Here is a 17,522-nt window from a genome sequence, read left to right on the forward strand (position 1 = left end):
TTTGGCAGCGAGGGCAATGGGCAATGTTGGGCCCTGTCTGTCCCATTCACATCAGTGGAGTGACATAATATTGGTCAGTCAGTGGCCTCAAAACCAACTGATCAAGTTGAATGAAGAAACTGCCACGTCAGATTGTACAGAATGAGAGAGAGCTGTTCCTTGGTCTGAATCTAGAAGCTCTGGATTACATGGCTCCAACAAAAATCAGTGCACACACCTGGATTCACCATCCATAGGTTTAAAGGTAAAGTCTCCAAACTGCTGGATTTTCCGATATCACTGCTCATGCAAGCTTGGAAAGACCCTGGAAAATCTTGCCTGAGCATATTGCATTTAATTGCTTTGAAAATAAATAATACAGTACAATATACAAATTCAAGAAAAGACTGTCAGTTTGTAATTCTGCAAGCACTTTGTCTGAGTCAAAATTTTACATTGGCATTGTACAACCACAAAAAGAAGTATTGAAAATAAAATTGTAGATCGTTTAAGAAACATAAATGAGATCCAGAAGGATTTCAAATGGACCCATATAATCAACAGCAAGACAGAGAACTTGGAATATATATCTATAGTAAATTGCAGTATATAATTACAGCTGTTGTATTTTTATGACAGCTCACTAATAATCAGAATAACCTAGAAACAAATTATCATTTGTAGAAAAATGGTAAATTGGACTCTGTAATTGATTTTACATTTCTTTGTTGTACTAAGGAGATGAGTTAGCAAGTATTCAGCAAAAACACTATTTTTAAATCAGAGTTTTAACTAGCTTCTCTGAATGGTGCAACCAGTCATAAAAACACACATTAGTCAAATTGTAACTGAGCTGCATCAGTCAATTGCTTGATTGGTAATTAAGTAACTAACTAAAACAGATTGAAATTAACAGTTATAGTGAATAGTATTCAGAGGCTTTAGAGCAGGCAATTATTTCCAGTTTAATGTTCAAGTATATGTACATCACCTCCTCTACTTCAATGACACATGTTGTCATGGCAAATTGATATTTACTTTCCCAAAATGCTCAGGAAACATGTCAATTTGAAAAATTCCAAACAATAACAAGATATCAAGGGTTTTTAAACAGAGTTAACCATTCCAGTCATTGAATTGGGGATTGGAGGAGTGGTAATTTCAGACGAAGTGCCAGGGCATTGTGTCATCATCACTAGATTGTCTACCAGTTTCCCTGCTGTGCTACACCCCTTTACATTATTGAGCTGCTGCAGATGGCAATAGCACGTTAGAGACAATGCTGTGCAGTAAAAATTATTCCCCATCATTGGAGGAGGTAGTTGCCTGGATTTCTCTCAAAGCAAAGTGTTGGTGATAACAATTGAATGACTGTGGTAAAAACAATGACTGCAGATGCTGGAAACCAGATTCTGGATTAGTGATGCTGGAAGAGCACAGCAGTTCAGGCAGCATCCAAGTAGCTTCGAAATCGACATTTCGGGCAAACCATCAATAATTACATGGGCTCTATTAGGCTATTTCTAGCCACTGATCAATGGAAATGTTTCCAGATGTAATCTGCATTGCAGACTGGACCATTCATCAGCAAAAGAAATAGGCACAAATAGTGATCACTTAAAATAGTCCAGAATTTAAAAGTTAATAATTCAGTGGTCTTCAATTCTCTGTGACCAACTCACATCACAAGTCAGACAACTCAGATCATGACATAATCTTTCAAAATAATCTTCACAGCTTTAATCACTTCAAATGTTTCAAACACAACAAAATTGTCACAACCACCCACTAACCCCCAACCTGCCGTCCCAACTGGGATATCATGGCTTCAGTGGATATCGTGTCTTAGAGGGATGAAGGATAACAAGAGACAGTCATATGTCATGAAAGTAATAGATCATTGTGTGACAGAGTCGAGAGTGTGGCACTAGAAAAGTGCAGCAGGTCAGGCAGCTTCCGAGGAGCAGGAAAATCGACGTTTCGGGCAAAAGCCCTTCATCGGGAATGAGGCTGGGAGCTTCAGGGATGGAGAGATAAATGGGAGGGCTTTCTCCCATTGTGTGACAGAGTCAGGCTGTAGGGAGAATCATTGAGTTAGATTGAGCACCTCAAAGAAAACAGTCTAATCTTCCTGGCCCATTAACAATTCTATAAATTAATTTATCTCCTCCTTCCAGTATTCCCTAATCCAGCCCTTAGATTCTGATTTTCCCATGACACAGGAACCCAGCTAACCAGGGTTTAAACTAAAATGAATAAGGAATCTGAAGTAAGCAATCTCATTAAAATAAGCCTGTTACAGACTTCTGGGAACTAGTCACCTCTCACCTCTTAAAACCAGATGCATGGGTTCAGATGAAGTGAGTGTGTCTATGAGGTTTTAGTATTCTTACATTCCACACAGCCAGAACCCATCCATTTTGAGGTTAAAGTTTATATCAATGAGTTGGAACATCCTAATATCAGCAAGACAGAAAAAAAAGAAAATAAGTCATTAAGGCAATTGAAATATTTTGAACATCAGCTTTATCCAGCAGTTCCTGCTGCTGAGTCAGCAAGTTCAAATGGAATGAAAAGATGCGAATAAAGGAAGAGGCTTAGGCTATTCAGCCTTAGGGAATAGCCCACCATTCAGTAAGATTGTGATTGATCTCAAGTCCATCTAAACACCATGACTCTGCATCCCTGCCAGTACCTTTCATAAATCCAGAGACCAACTTCCTGATTGCTGTAGGGTTCATTCTGAGTCAGTGGACAGGAAACTAGGAGGGGCAATGCTCAAGTTCGTTCACAATGGCTAATGGCTGACAGTTGTGCAGTAGTACTAGGAGAAGAACTTACCTTTACAGGAAACTGAGGAAACCAAGGTTATTAAGATTCCCTTATCTGCTTGATGCACACCTTTTGTTTAAAATTTAACCCTCAGTCAAAATGACTGAAAAAAGATGAACTAGCCATTCATCTCACTGCTTTGAGAAAATTTCTTGCCACTTTGTCTACAAAATAAGTGACTACGTTTCAAAGGTAATTCATGGCTTTAGGGACATTTTGGTTATCCCGAGGAAAGAAAAGATGCTATATAAATAAAATTTTGTCCTCAGAGCTCAGAAATTGCAGTTCAAACAGTGCTGATTAATAATGCTAATGTACTGAAGTTGCTGTTTTATCTCCATGAAGCCCCTTACAGCATCATCACATTTCCTTTCGTTTTCGCTATCATGTTTGGTGACTGTGGGCATGGACTAGTTATGGCAATAATGGCTGTAGGGATGATCTTGTATGAAAGACACCACAAAAATATAGAGATGAATAATGAGGTAAGTGTTTTCTTTCACTAAATAAACATCCCAACAGATGATAAAACAAATGGAAATCTCCACAACAGGATAGCTAACCCAATCATACTGTAAAATGAAACTAGAACCTAAGTAGTTTAGATTTTCAATTTGTAATTAATTTTAATTTCATAGTTCTCAAATGTTCAATTGATGAACACTTTTAACTGTTGATTAAAGTAATCCAAAATATATTTCAATAAAATGTTGTTATCTGGCCCTGCAGAAACTGGAATGCTCTATCAACCAGTATTTGTTGCCAGGTTACAAAATGCAATTTCTCTTGAGAAACCCATGCATGGCCACTTGCACTTGCACTTGCATGTTAGCATTAAAAACCACTGCAGTGCCCACAATGTACAAGTGGTGCTCAAGTCCTCATAAGGATCTTAACATTGAAAGTCAAACACTGGGTCAAAACAAAATTATCTCCTTACTAAAGCTCTGCATTATCATGTTGACAGGCTGACTGCGTTACACTGTTTGCCTATAATATTTATGCCCATGGGACCACAATCATGTTTTAAACATTGACAGTTTTAAACGAATGTAACAGGCAAAGCTCCTGTGTATAATACCAATGTTGTCAGTGTGAATTGATTGCAAAAGAACCAGCTTCGATCAGTTCCCCAAATACCTGTATTATTAACCACTGGGTTAACCAGCATTTTGATTTACTGGCACTACTCCGTTCCCATTGCATGCTAGATAACAGAAAATTTAAAGTAATTAATAAGAATACTACTTACATTTTTTAACAACATGTAAAAATGACCTTTTTTTATAAAATATTAAATGCAATTAATCTAGTAACATTTATAATGCACTGAATCCTTTCACTACTTGCAGCACTTATATTAGATTTAAATAATCTTTATTTTGTTTAGATTCTGGCCATTTTGTGTCATGGACGTTATATTATTCTGTTAATGGGACTCTTTTCAATCTATACTGGTCTCATATACAATGATTGCTTCTCCAAAACTTTCAACCTCTTTGGATCAGCATGGAATGTCAGAGCTATGTTCCAGCCAAATGGACCTTGGAGGTATGTTTGGTATATGAGTGTGTCCTTGAGCAACATAAGGACTTTTATATAGTAATGTGAAACTGACTTAGATCAATAATGATTTTTCTTCCACAATGTCAATCAGATTTTCCTATTACCAAGCTCAACTTCTGGTTGTCAGTTTGTTCAGCCTCACAAGATTAGTCCCACAAGGACACATATATCCCACGCACACTCTACCACAAAATGTTCTGTTAAACAATGAGATAACCCAAATGGATCTCTTGATCTGTAGGTCATCCACTGAAATGTTGCACAACAATGCCAAAAATACATGAAGACAACTCACTCTTAAAGTAACCAAACCTACTCTTGGGTAAACAAGAAAATATCCTGCTGACTACCACCTACACCCTTATCCTTTGACTGATGAATTAGTTCTTGTCCATGTTGAAGATGGAGGATGCACTGAGGGTAGGAAGGGCACAGAATGTACCCTGGGTTGGAGGGTTTCAGTGTCAATCATGAACAGTGGCTCATTTACACTATAACTGACTGAGCTGGTCAAGTCCTAAAGGACATAGCTGCTATTCTGGGTCTACAATTGATACTGAGGGAACCAGCAAGACGTACTTAAGTTTGTCATCACCAACCTATTTATCACTGATACAGCTGTCCTTGATAGTATTGGAAGGTGTGACCACTGCATTGTCCTTGGGAGACAAAATCCTGTCTTCACATTTAGAATACCCTCTGTTGACTTGTTTGGCACTGCCACTATGGCAAGTGGGATGAATATCAAACAGATCTAGAAACTCAAGCCTGGGCATCCATAAAATTATGTAGGCCATCTGCAGAAACAGAATTATATTCAACCACAACCTGTAACTTTATGGCTCAGACTATCCTCCAGTTTACTCTTACGACAGAACCCAGGGAATCAAGCTTTTTCACTACAGGAAAGCATGCCAGGAGCAGTACCAGGCATTAACAGAAATGAGAAACTAACCTGCTGAAGCTACAACACAGGATTACTTGCATGTCAAACAATGGAAGCAGCATGCAAAAGACAGGAATAAGAGATTGTTTAAGCTCCGCAGTCCTCATATATCAGGTCAACAAAGGTAGCAGACAGTTAAACAACTTAATTGAGGAGATGCCAGATACCAGCTTTAGCCAATTCAATTCATGCCACATGATATTAAAAAATGGTTGAAGACACTGAATACAACAAAGCATTGGACTGTGACAACATTCTGACAACAGTGCAGAATCATCTGGTATATGTGCAATGAGTAGAAATGCCCAGATATGTCCTGTCCATGTAACAGTGGAACAATCCAACCCCAATTACAACGTTCGATCATCAAAGTGATAGCAGATGTCGGTGAAAGTGACAGTGCTATCAAGTGGCACTTACTCAGTAATAACCTGTTCACTGATATTCAGTGTGGGTTCCACCAGACCTACCCAGATACTGACCTCATGAACTCCTTGATGCAAATATGGACAAAAAAAGAGTGGAACTTGAGAAAGGAAGTGAGGGTGACTCCCCATGACAAGTAAATATTTGATTCAGTGAGGCATTAATGAGCCCGAGTAAAATTGGGGTCAATGGGAATCAGAAGAAGAAATCTTCGCTAGTTGGAGTCAAAGGAAGACAGTTATGGTTATTCAAAGTCAGCCATCTCAGCTCCCGCGCATTACTGTAAAAGTTCCTCAGAGTAGTGTCCTAAGTCCAATCGTCTTCAGCTCCTTTATTAATGTCCTTCCTTTCAAAAGTGGGAATGGTCACTGATGATTATGCAATGATCAGCACTATTCACAACTCCTCAGATACTGAAGCAATCCATGTCTTAATGCAGTAAGAGTTGGACAATTTCCAGGCTTGTAGGAGAAAGTGAGGACTGCAGATGCTGGAGATCAGAGCTGAAAATATGTTGCTGGAAAAGCGCAGCATGTCAAGCAGCCTCCAAGGAGCAGGAGAATCGACGTTTCAGGCATGAGCCCTTCTTCAGGAATTCCTGAAGAAGGGCTCATGCCCAAAATGTTGAATTTCCAGGCTTGGACTGATAAGTGGCATGAACCATTTATACCAAATGAGTGTAATGAAGCAAACTTGATAAGGGAGCTTAAGACGAGGGAACTCTTAGGAGACAGTGACCATAAAATGATTGACTTTACTCTGCAATTTGAGTGGGAGAAGATATAATCAGATGTAATGGTATTAGAGTTGAACAAAGGCATGAGGGAGTAGCTGACCAGAATTGGCTAGGAGAGGAGCATGGCAGGAAAGACAGTGGGACAGCAATGGCAAGAATTTCCAGGAGTAAGCTGGGAGACACAGCAGAGACTTATCTCTCGGAAATAGGAGCATTACTAAAAGGGAAGATGAGGCAACCAAGGCTGACAAGGGAAGTCTGGGCAGCATAAAAGCAAAAGAGAAAGTAGATAATGCAGTGAAGGGCAGAGGGAAGCCAAAGGATTACAAAGCTTTCAAAGACCAACAAAGGATAACGAGAAAAGAAATAACGAGGGAGAAGATTAAATGTGAGGGTAAGCTAAACGGTAATATAAAAGAAGAGTGCAAGAGTTTCTTTAGATTTATAAAGGGCAAAAGAGAGGCAGAAGTGGACGTTGGGCTGATGGAAAATGGAGGAGTAGTAATGGGGGAAGAAAGAAATGGCTGAGGAACTGAATGAGAACTTTGCGTCAATCGTCAATATAGAAGACACAAGTAACATGCCAAATATTCAAGAGAATTGGAGGGACCCACCCTGATCCAAGCAATTCCTGCATGATCACCACTAACAACTCCACTACCTCGTCAGCTGTCTCCTTCAGAATTCTGGGCTGCAATCCATCTGGTCCAGGTGTTTTATCCACCTTTCAGACTTTTTCAGTTTTTCTAGCACTTTCTCCTTTGTCATGGCCACTATACTCACCTCTGCCCTCCAATTCTCTTGAATTTTTGGCATGTTACTTGTGTCTTCTATATTGACGATTGACGCAAAGTTCTCATTCAGTTCCTCAGCCATTTCTTTCTTCCCCCATTACTACTCCTCCATTTTCCATCAACCCAATGTCCACTTCTGCCTCTCTTTTGCCCTTTATATATCTAAAGAAACTCTTGCACTCTTCTTTTATATTACTGGTTAGCTTACCCTCACATTTAATCTTCTCCCTCGTTATTTCTTTTTGCGTCATCCTTTATTGGTCTTTGAAAGCTTTGTAATCCTTTGGCTTCCCTCTGCCCTTCACTGCATTATCTACTTTCTCTTTTGCTTTTATGCTGCCCAGACTTCCCTTGTGAGCCTTCGTTGCCTCATCTTCCCTTTTAGTATGCTCCTTTATCCGAGAGATAAGTCTCTGCTGTGTCTCCCAAATTACTCCTGGAAATTCACTAATGTAACCCTCCCACCTCCCATTAAGAAAGAAGTAAGGCAAAAGATGGGAAATTACAGGCCGATTAGCCTAACCTTGGTCGTTGGTAAGATTTTTGGAGTCCATTCTGAAAGATGAGTGCATGGTAAAATAAGTCAAAGGCAGCATGGTTTCATCAAGGGGAAAGTCATGCCTGACAAATCTGTTAGAATTCTTTGTTCGACCAAGATGTTATCTACCTAGATTTCCAGAAGGCCTTTGACAAGATGCCACACAGGAGGCTGCTGAGTAAGATAAGAACCCATAGAGTTAGAGGCAAGGTGCTAACAAAGATAGAAGATTGGCTGAAAGGCAGAAAGCAGAGAGTGGGGATAAAAGAGTCCTTCTCAGTAACTAAGAGTATTCCCCAAGGAACCACAACTTTTCATTTTGTACATTAAAGATCTCTTTGAAGGAACTGATAGCATTCTGGTTAAGTTTGCAGATGTTACAAAGATAGGTACAGGGACAAGTAGTATTGAGGAGGCAGGGGAGCTGCAGAAGGATTAGATACATTAAGAGAATAGGCAAAGAAGTGGCAGATGGAATGGAATGTGTGAAAGTGTGAGCGCATTTTAGTAAGAAGAATAGAGGCATGGACTATTTTCTAAATGGGGAGAAAATTCAGAAGTCTGAAGTGCAAAGAGACCTGGGAGTTCTAGTCCTGGTTTCTCTGAAGGTAAACATGCAGGTTGAGTCAATAGTTAGAAAGGCAAATACAATGTTGGCATTTAGTTTGAAAGGACTGGAATGTAAAAACAGTGGGTGTACTTTTGAGGCTTTATAAAGCTCTGAGCTGAAAATGTGTTGCTGGAAAAGCGCAGCAGGTCAGGCAGCATTCAGGAATCCTGAAGAAGGGCTCATGCCCGAAACGTCGATTCTCCTGCTCCTTGGATGCTGCCTGACCTGCTGCGCTTTTCCAGCAACACATTTTCAGCTCTGATCTCCAGCATCTGCAGTCTTCACTTTCTCCTTTATAAAGCTCTGGTCAGACCACATTTGGAGTATTGAGTAATTTTGGATCCCATATCTCTGGAAGAACGTATGGCCCTGAAGTGACTCCAGAGGAGATTCATGAGAATGATCCTAGGAATGAAAGACTTAACATATGAGGAACATTTGAAAATTCTGCATTTATACTCAATGGCATTTAGAAGGATGAAGGGGATTTAATTAAAGTACAGAATACTGAATGGCCTAGACAAAGTGGACATTGGGAAGATGTTTCCATTGGCAGGAGAGAGACGAGGACTCGAGGGCACAGTCTTAGAGTAAAGGGAAGACTCTTTAGAATGGAGAAAAGGAGAAACTTCTTCAGCCAAAGAGTGGTGAATCTATGGAAGTCATTGCCACATAAGGATGTGGAGGCTAGGTCATTGAGTGTATTTAAGACAAAGGTAGATAGGTTCCTTGATTGTCAAGGGGATCAAGGGTTACAGAGAGAAAACGGCAAAATGGAGTTGAGAAACTTATCAGCCACAATTGAATGGCAGAGCAGACTCGATGGGCCAAATGGCCTAACGTCTCCTCCTGTGTCTTATAGTCTATGGTGTGCCAAGCAATGACCAGTTCCAATAAGAGAGAAGCTAACCATCTCCCCTTGACAGTCAATGAAATCACTATTGCTGAATCCCTCAATGTCTGTGGGTTACCATTGACCAGGAACTGAGCTGAACAAGCCAAATAAATACTGTGACTACAAAAGCAGATCAGAAGCTAGGAATTCTGCAGCAAGTAACAAATCCTGACTCTTCCAAGACTGATTACTTACAACCGGGCATAGGTCAGGAGTGTGAAGGAATAGTCTACTTTTCGCTCAAAAGTTGCAGCTCTAACAATACTCAAAACATTGACATTCAGTTCCTCCACCAGCAGAGGCAGCAGTGTGTACCATCTGCAAACTTTACTGCAATAACTCAGAAAGATTCCTTAGTCACCACTTTGAGCTCAACAAACTAGAAGGGCAAGTATGACAATACACAGAAACACCAGCATCTACAAACTTTGTCCAAGCCACTCACCATCCTGACTTAGAATTGTGTCACCATCCCTGGATCAAAGTCCTGGAACTCCATCCCTCCTGCATGGACTGGAGTGGCTCAAGAAGGCAGATCACCATCACTTTCTCAAAGTAATTAGGGCTGTGCAATGAATACTGCCTAGCCGAAGTCCACATCCTAAAAATGTATTTTTAAAAATCAGTAAGAATTAGCTGTTTCTTAACTCCACCCACCTACCTCGATTTGAAACTCTATCCCAATAAAAGATTATCAATGTCAGTTTTGAAAGTTTCAATTGACCTAAGCTCAACATTTCATGGGGGACACCTTCCTAGATTTCCACAGTTTTTCTATAAAGAAATGCTTCCTCGAATGGCCTGGCTCTCATTTTAAAATTAAGATCCTTTCTTTGAGATTCTGCCACCAGAGAAAATAGTTTCTCTCTATCTCACCTACTAAATCATTCAATCATCTTTGATCATCCTACCCCCACCCTAAGATACAATTTCAAGGCAATAAACTGGTTTTTGTTCCTACCATGTCATACAATGGGAAAATGCTAATAGATATCTAGTTTGTCTACCCATTAGGTTGTCTCCTGAACTGCCACGTTGATAAATCAGATTCCTCCCACAATAAATTGATGTGGACAGTTTGCGATGATGTATTGCATTTTGGCTACAATTGCACTGCAGACCATCCCTCATCTTCAACTATGGACTTGGTGGCAACGTCAATCATGCCCAATGCAGATTAGGTTGAACACTATTTACAGTCATCAAGACAGGTCAAAGCTAGGGACCTCTGATTTTGTGTCAACAATGAGGTTTGGTTCTTCCATTTTGATTGTGGGTTGATTTAAGCTTAATATATATGTTTCCCAGGATGACTGACACTATTTTAAGGACTTTCTTGGTGGTTAATTTTCAATCTTCATAGTGACAAAGTCAGTTTTGTCATGTCTTCTTCAATCTTACAGAGAATGTCAGGTAGGAGATTACAGAACGGAACCAGGAGTGGACATTAGCGTCCTTGTGGTGACAATTTTACTGCATACCCACAGCACTTGCAAGGTGACTGCAGGACTATGAGGCAGAGCAGTATTCTACAGTAGATTGGTACCTCTGCAACTTTGCCAAAGTGCTCTAACAATGTCACTCCAGTGATAGTCAGATGCACCCTGGGATTTAAATTGGATCAGTGTTGATTGAAATGAGGCTGATAGGTGACAGTCCTCTCCAGTGTGACATCTGAGTAGTTTTGGTGAGCACAAATGGCAAATTGCCTTTCATAAAAGGAAACACTGAGTTCTTTCCCAGAGACTATTATTCAGAATGTCCCTGGAATGTAGGAGAGATATCAGATCGGGAAATCAAATTTCAAGTATTCAACTTGCTTCCTCGAGCTTTGATGCTGCATCAGCAGTGCTAGCTATTTATTTTGTTAAGGTATCAAACAAACAAAATGCATCTTTCAGAATGAAATCATCAATTTTCAAAGCTTCTAACAAAGCTCCTTAGGGATAAGTGATTTTCAATCAAACGTATTTCAAAGCCAGCTGATTCACACTTATAAAATACAAACAACTTTCTGCTAACCTCACAGTTTATTTTGTTTCTGGAAGAAAAGGAGACAGACAGACAGACAGACAAGAGCAGAGAGTATTTTCTCCATGACCTGCCTTTAATTTCCTGAGGTCAGAGGCTCAATGTGAAAAGTTGTCCATTTACAAGCATTCTTTGTTGGGTCAATTTCAGAGCAGCAACACATTTTGTATTGTTTGACTATTGCAGAAAATAACTGGCTTTTAAGCTGATTATAAGACCATCTGTCAGCTTTATCGGTAGCGTATTCACCCTGTTAAATTCTGATCATTTTAACTTTCTGAGATCCTTCCACTATTTCAAAGCTACAGAAATGTACGTAAGCAGTAGTTGTGAGAAGTGACTCCCTCTTGAGGTAGCTAAATGCCACTTCAGGTTACCATGAATTCTGATTTTACTTCTATTTGTTTAGCACTATGATAACCAGTTGAATTTAACACTTTTGAAACATAATAAAGATAAAAACTCAGTTCAGCCAACAGGTAAAGACAAGCAAGTTGTTGAATTTGTCTCTCTAAAAACACATTTTCAAGCAGATACATGGATCGAATACATCCCTTCTGTCTTTACAATCTTTCAGTTATAATTACTATTCTGAAGACTACTTGTATAAAACATTGTAAAATGCAAATGTGAGAATATAACAGTGAAAATAAATGTTATCATTTATTCATGAACTGTGGGTGTTGTTAACAAGTACCAGAATTTATTGTACATCCCTAATTTCCTTAGAGCAGGCAGTGGTAAGCCATTCTTCATGATATTGCAGTCTGTATGATGATGGTACTCCAGTGACATTTCCATATTGTTATAACTGAGTAACTAATTAGGCCATTTCAAATGCTAGTTAAGAGTCAAACAGACAGCTATGGAGCTGGAGTCACTTGTCGGCCAGGCGAGGTTAGAACAGCAGATTTTCTGCCCTTAAGCAGTGAAGCAAATGGGTATTTATGAAGATCTCAATTTCATGATCATCATGAATAATATTAACTGTTTATTTCAGATTAATTGAATTTCATAACCCCTGGCTGCCTTAGTGGAATTTGTATATTGTCTCTGAATCAGTCATCCAAGTCTCTGAATTAATAGTCCGGTAGCATACCTACGATACATCCATAGCTTTTATTACTGCACCTTGCAACGTTATCATTATAGATACTGATTTTGAAGGTATTCATTACTACTTGTTTTTTCAGCAATGAAACTTTACAGAACTCATCCGTACTCCAATTGAATCCTGCAGTGCGAGGAGTATTTTCAGGAAAACCCTATCCATTTGGCATTGATCCAGTAGGTGGCTTTAAAATTCTGAAATTTCCAACATTTATCCCTTTTTATAAAATCTTTCCCAGAGCCTTCTATTCTAACATTCCAACTTTGATCACTGAATTGTCCTCTGTAACTTTTCATGGCATGTGTGCATTGGGGACATTGTTCGCTGAAAAGTACAATATCTCATGGAGGCTGAAAAGTGGGAATGCATGGTCACCTTCTACTAACTCCACTTTCCTCTCTCCCACATACCTGGCCTTCTTCCTATTCCCAACATTTTCGCTTTCATTACCTAATCTCCCTTCTTCAGAGTCTTTTAAAACCTAACTTTGATGTCACCAAAACAGTACCACTTTAGTTACTTCACTTGTTTTGTCCTGCAATCTGGACCTAGCTTCACACATCTGCAACTCCATTTTATGACTATTTCAGTTACCCTTTCATTATTTTTCACTGCCTAGAGTCTAATGATGTTGTCAATTTCAATGTTAAGCTTCATTTTTATTTGTTCTCAGATATGGAACATTGCTGTAAATAAGCTGACATTTATGAATTCCTACAAGATGAAAATGTCAGTCATTCTGGGCGTCTTTCACATGCTTTTTGGAGTCACACTAAGTTTATTGAATCACATGTGAGTATACAGGTCTGGCTACAACATGTAAAAGCAGTCAGAAAATGAAAGGTTGCTTAAGAATATCATGCCTCATATTGATTGTTTAATCACCCTATTGCATTTAAAAATATCTCAAATGTCAACTCTTCAGTGTTTTTGCTTTTGTTAAAAGTATGGAGGTTCTTTGAATGGAAAGAGATTTTGTTTGCTTTAATTAGCCCTTTAAACTTCAAACTATATGCCGTGGTGTAAATCTTGCCATATTAACGTTGGAATTCTGTTAGAGGTAAAATTCTTTTTAGAGACACTGGTATAAAATGGTGACATGATTATAGTGAAAATATTAAGATGGAATTCTCCCAATCCTCTGCTGTTATTTTGGTGTGAAATCAGTGAAAATGTTGGAATGGCATCCATAAGTGCCCATTGTGCCAGGAATCCCATTGATCTTCCAGAGTTGCAATATAAAAAAATCGGAAGAACCCACCACTGAAATTCTACCCCAATTCTCACATCTCAGTCAGTAAACATCTGCAAAGTCTTTGTGTTGTTGATGAATACAATGTTAAAAATCACACAACACCAGGTTATAGTCCAACAGGTTTAATTGGAAGCACACTAGCTTTCGGAGCGATGCTCCTTCATCAGGTGATAGTGGAGGGCTCGATCGTAACACAGAATTCATCGCAAAAATTTGCAGTGTGATGTAACTGAATTTATACATTGAAAAATTGATTGTCTGTTAAGCCTTTCATCTGTTAGAATACAGTGATAGTTCCACTTCTTTCATGTGTAAATCACAAAACCTTTTTTTAAAGTTGCATTCTCAGGTTAGCTGTTAACAATGGTGATAGCTAGACAATATGTTGAAGGTGTTGGCCCCCTGTGTTCTCTGTCTATGACCTGATGTTTAGATTGATTCTAATCTAAAAAGTGAGATAACAGAGTTTTACATAAATTCATGCAGTTTTTGAGCTCAGAGTTCTACATGAATGTATGCAGTTTTTGAGCAAAGTGCAATGTAACTCTGCAAGTGCACTTTCCTCAGCCTCAGACCTTCGGGTGACGATCCTCCAAGGTGGACTTCGGGACAGGCAGCAGAGGAAAGTGGGCGAGCAGAGGCTGATAGCTAAGTTCGGTACCCATAGGGAGGGCCTCAACCGGGACCTTGGGTTCATGTCACATTACAGGTGACCACCATTGCACTACACACACATAGATAGTCCTACACACACACACACACACTCACATACACACGGACACAGGTACACACAGACATGCACACAGACACCCGCACATACCCTTATAGACACACACACTCCCACACTCACACATGCACCCCCTCACAGACTTAAGACACTCTGCACTCACTACACACACACACACACACACTTTCTCACACTCACAACCCCCACCCCAGACAGACATACACACAGACAGATAAAGACCCACATGCACACATATTTTGTGGGGTGAATTTGTACTTGCAGAGTTACATTGTACTTTGCTCAAAAACTGCATACATTCATGTAAAACTCTGAGCTCAAAAACTGCATGAATTTATGTAAAACTCTGTGATCTCACTTTTTAGATTAGAATCAATCTAAACATCAGGTCATAGACAGAGAACACAGGTGGCCAACACCTTTAACATATTGTCTAGCTATCACCATTGTTAACAGCTAACCCGAGAATACAACTTTTAAAAAAAGAGTTTTGTGATTTACACATGAAAGAAGTGAAACTATCACTGTATTCTAACAGATGAAATGCTTAACAGACAATCAATTTTTCAATGTATAATTTCAGTTACAACACACTGCAAATTTTTGCTTTAAATTCTGTGTTACGATCGAGCCCTCCACTATCATCTGATGAAGGAGCGTCACTCCAAAAGCTAATGTGCTTCCAATTAAACCTGTTGGACTATAACCTGGTGTTGTGTGATTTTTAACTTTGTACACCCCAGTCCAACACTGGCATCTCCAAGTAAACATCTACAAATTTTAAAAAGATTACAGAAAGCTAAAGATAATGATGAAAACCAAATGGAAAAACTACTGGATTATTTTCTGCTCAATACTTGCTTTTGAAAAGGAATATTCTGAACTGCACAACTATTACAAACAAACATCCTCTTCACCTCTCGTACCTCAATCTGAACCAGCGACAGACTAAGCAAAAATCACCACACATTGATATCTAACAAACTCCTAAAGAAATGAGTTAGGGCAAACCTAATATGGATTAGTGTATCAAAATTGACCAATTTTGACAAATTGACCAATTGGCAGGATTCAAAAATAAAATGTTTTGCATTAGTACAGGCACAGAGATATTATTCTAAGAGTTGGAGGCACAGCATCAAGTTAGATTCAAAGGAGCTTTACTTGATATCTTTACTTGTCTTGGGTAATAACTGTGGGAAAACATTTCACTTTCCAGCATTGGCCTCTTTTACCTTGGTCAACACACTATTTCTCCTAGAGGAAGTATTGCATACTTGTGGTGCATGGTTTCCATCTAGTGCTGTTAAATTGGATTTTTCAGAAGTTCTTCTTACTTACCTACCATTCCAATTGAAGGACATGAGCTTCACATACTTAGTCTGCTTAGTCACGGTTTGAGTATAATTAATTCCTTTAATCCAAGTGCTATTGTTTCCACACAGAGCATTAACTATGTAAACATTTGTTTTACATACAAATACTGATTCAACATAATCCACATGCCTAGTGGTTTTTGCATTATGTAAATAGCGATAGAACAAATTATCAATAGATTACTACTAATAAAACCGTTATTCTATCTTTGAATTATATCTTCATCATGATTTGTAGGAAGTGGAGCCTCCACTCACCCCATGAAAAGTAAATGTCATTGACAATGGAGCCATAGGAGGGGAATTTCTCTGCCAGGAATTCTGAATTACTAATCCATGATACAGGATTTTCTATTTCAGTGTAATTAGAATTGTTTCCACAGTGCAGATGAAAGGAACAAGAAGATTATGTCATATATTGTAGTGGCAGCAGATAGAAATAAGAATAGATAATTAGTCTGAGCACATACTACAGCATCACAAATAAAATAGAGACCATAATGAAATAATAAGAGAATTGCATTTTTTAAATACTGTGTGGGAGAAATGTTGGAAGAGAATTCCAACATTTGGCCTGAATTTTCATCAACAGCTTTTCCTGATTTCAACTGTTCATGGCATTAGTACCTGACACAACTCTCAAGAGCCTAACAATTAATGGGCCAGATAGCATGGTCTGGATTAGTGTTGCTGGAAGAGCACAGCAGTTCAGGCAGCATCCAAGGAGCTTCGAAATCGACGTTTCGGGCAAAAGCCCTTCATCAGGAATAAAGGCAGAGAGCCTGAAGCATGGAGAGATAAGCTAGAGGAGGGTGGGGGTGGGGAGAAAGTAGCATCGAGTACAATGGGTGAGTGGGGGAGGGGATGAAGGTGATAGGTCAAGGAGGAGAGGGTGGAGTGGATCGGCAGAAAAGGAGATAGGCAGGTAGGACAAGTCCAGACAAATCATGGGGACAGTGCTGAGCTGGAAGTTTGGAACTAGGGTGAGGTGGGGGAAGGGGAAATGAGGAAACTGTTGAAGTCCACATTGATGCCCTGGGGTTGAAGTGTTCCGAGGCGGAAGATGAGGCGTTCTTCCTCCAGGTGTCTGGTGGTGAGGGAGCGGCGGTGAAGGAGGCCCAGGACCTCCATGTCCTCGGCAGAGTGGGAGGGGGAGTTGAAATGTTGGGCCACGGGGCAGTGTGGTTGATTGGTGCGGGTGTCCCAGAGATGTTCCCTAAAGCACTCTGCTAGGAGGCGCCCAGTCTCCCCAATGTAGAGGAGATCGCATCGGGAGCAACGGATACAATAAATGATATTGGTGGATGTGCAGGTAAAACTTTGATGGATGTGGAAGGCTCCTTTAGGGCCTTGGATAGAGGTGAGGGAGGAGGTGTGGGCACAGGTTTTACAGTTCCTGCGGTGGCAGGGGAAAGAGCCAGGATGGGAGGGTGGGTTGTAGGGGCGTGTGGACCTGACCAGGTAGTCACGGAGGGAACAGTCTTTGTGGAAGGCGGAAAGGGGTGGGGAGGGAAATATATCCCTGGTGGTGGGGTCTGTTTGGAGGTGGCGGAAATGTCGGTGAATGATTTGGTTTATGCGAAAGTTGGTAGGGTGGAAGGTGAGCACCAGGGGCATTCTGTTCTTGTTACGGTTGGAGGGGTGGGGTCTGAGGGCGGAGGTGCAGGATGTGGACGAGATGC

General features: G+C 39.9%; 1 protein-coding gene across 1 annotated transcript in view; it reads left to right on the forward strand.

Annotated features, from left to right (window-relative positions):
• LOC140480631 (V-type proton ATPase 116 kDa subunit a 1-like) overlaps positions 1 to 17,522 on the forward strand; it is a 145,906-nt gene that overhangs the window by 72,287 nt on the left and 56,097 nt on the right. Inside the window, exons 12-15 of the mRNA XM_072575759.1 lie at positions 3,157 to 3,296; positions 4,202 to 4,362; positions 12,547 to 12,640; positions 13,138 to 13,256. Of these exons, the coding sequence (XP_072431860.1) occupies positions 3,157 to 3,296; positions 4,202 to 4,362; positions 12,547 to 12,640; positions 13,138 to 13,256 (514 nt within the window). The remainder of the gene's footprint in view (positions 1 to 3,156; positions 3,297 to 4,201; positions 4,363 to 12,546; positions 12,641 to 13,137; positions 13,257 to 17,522) is intronic.

This window comes from Chiloscyllium punctatum, chromosome 8 (assembly GCF_047496795.1).
Source record: "Chiloscyllium punctatum isolate Juve2018m chromosome 8, sChiPun1.3, whole genome shotgun sequence".
NCBI lineage: Eukaryota > Metazoa > Chordata > Chondrichthyes > Orectolobiformes > Hemiscylliidae > Chiloscyllium > Chiloscyllium punctatum.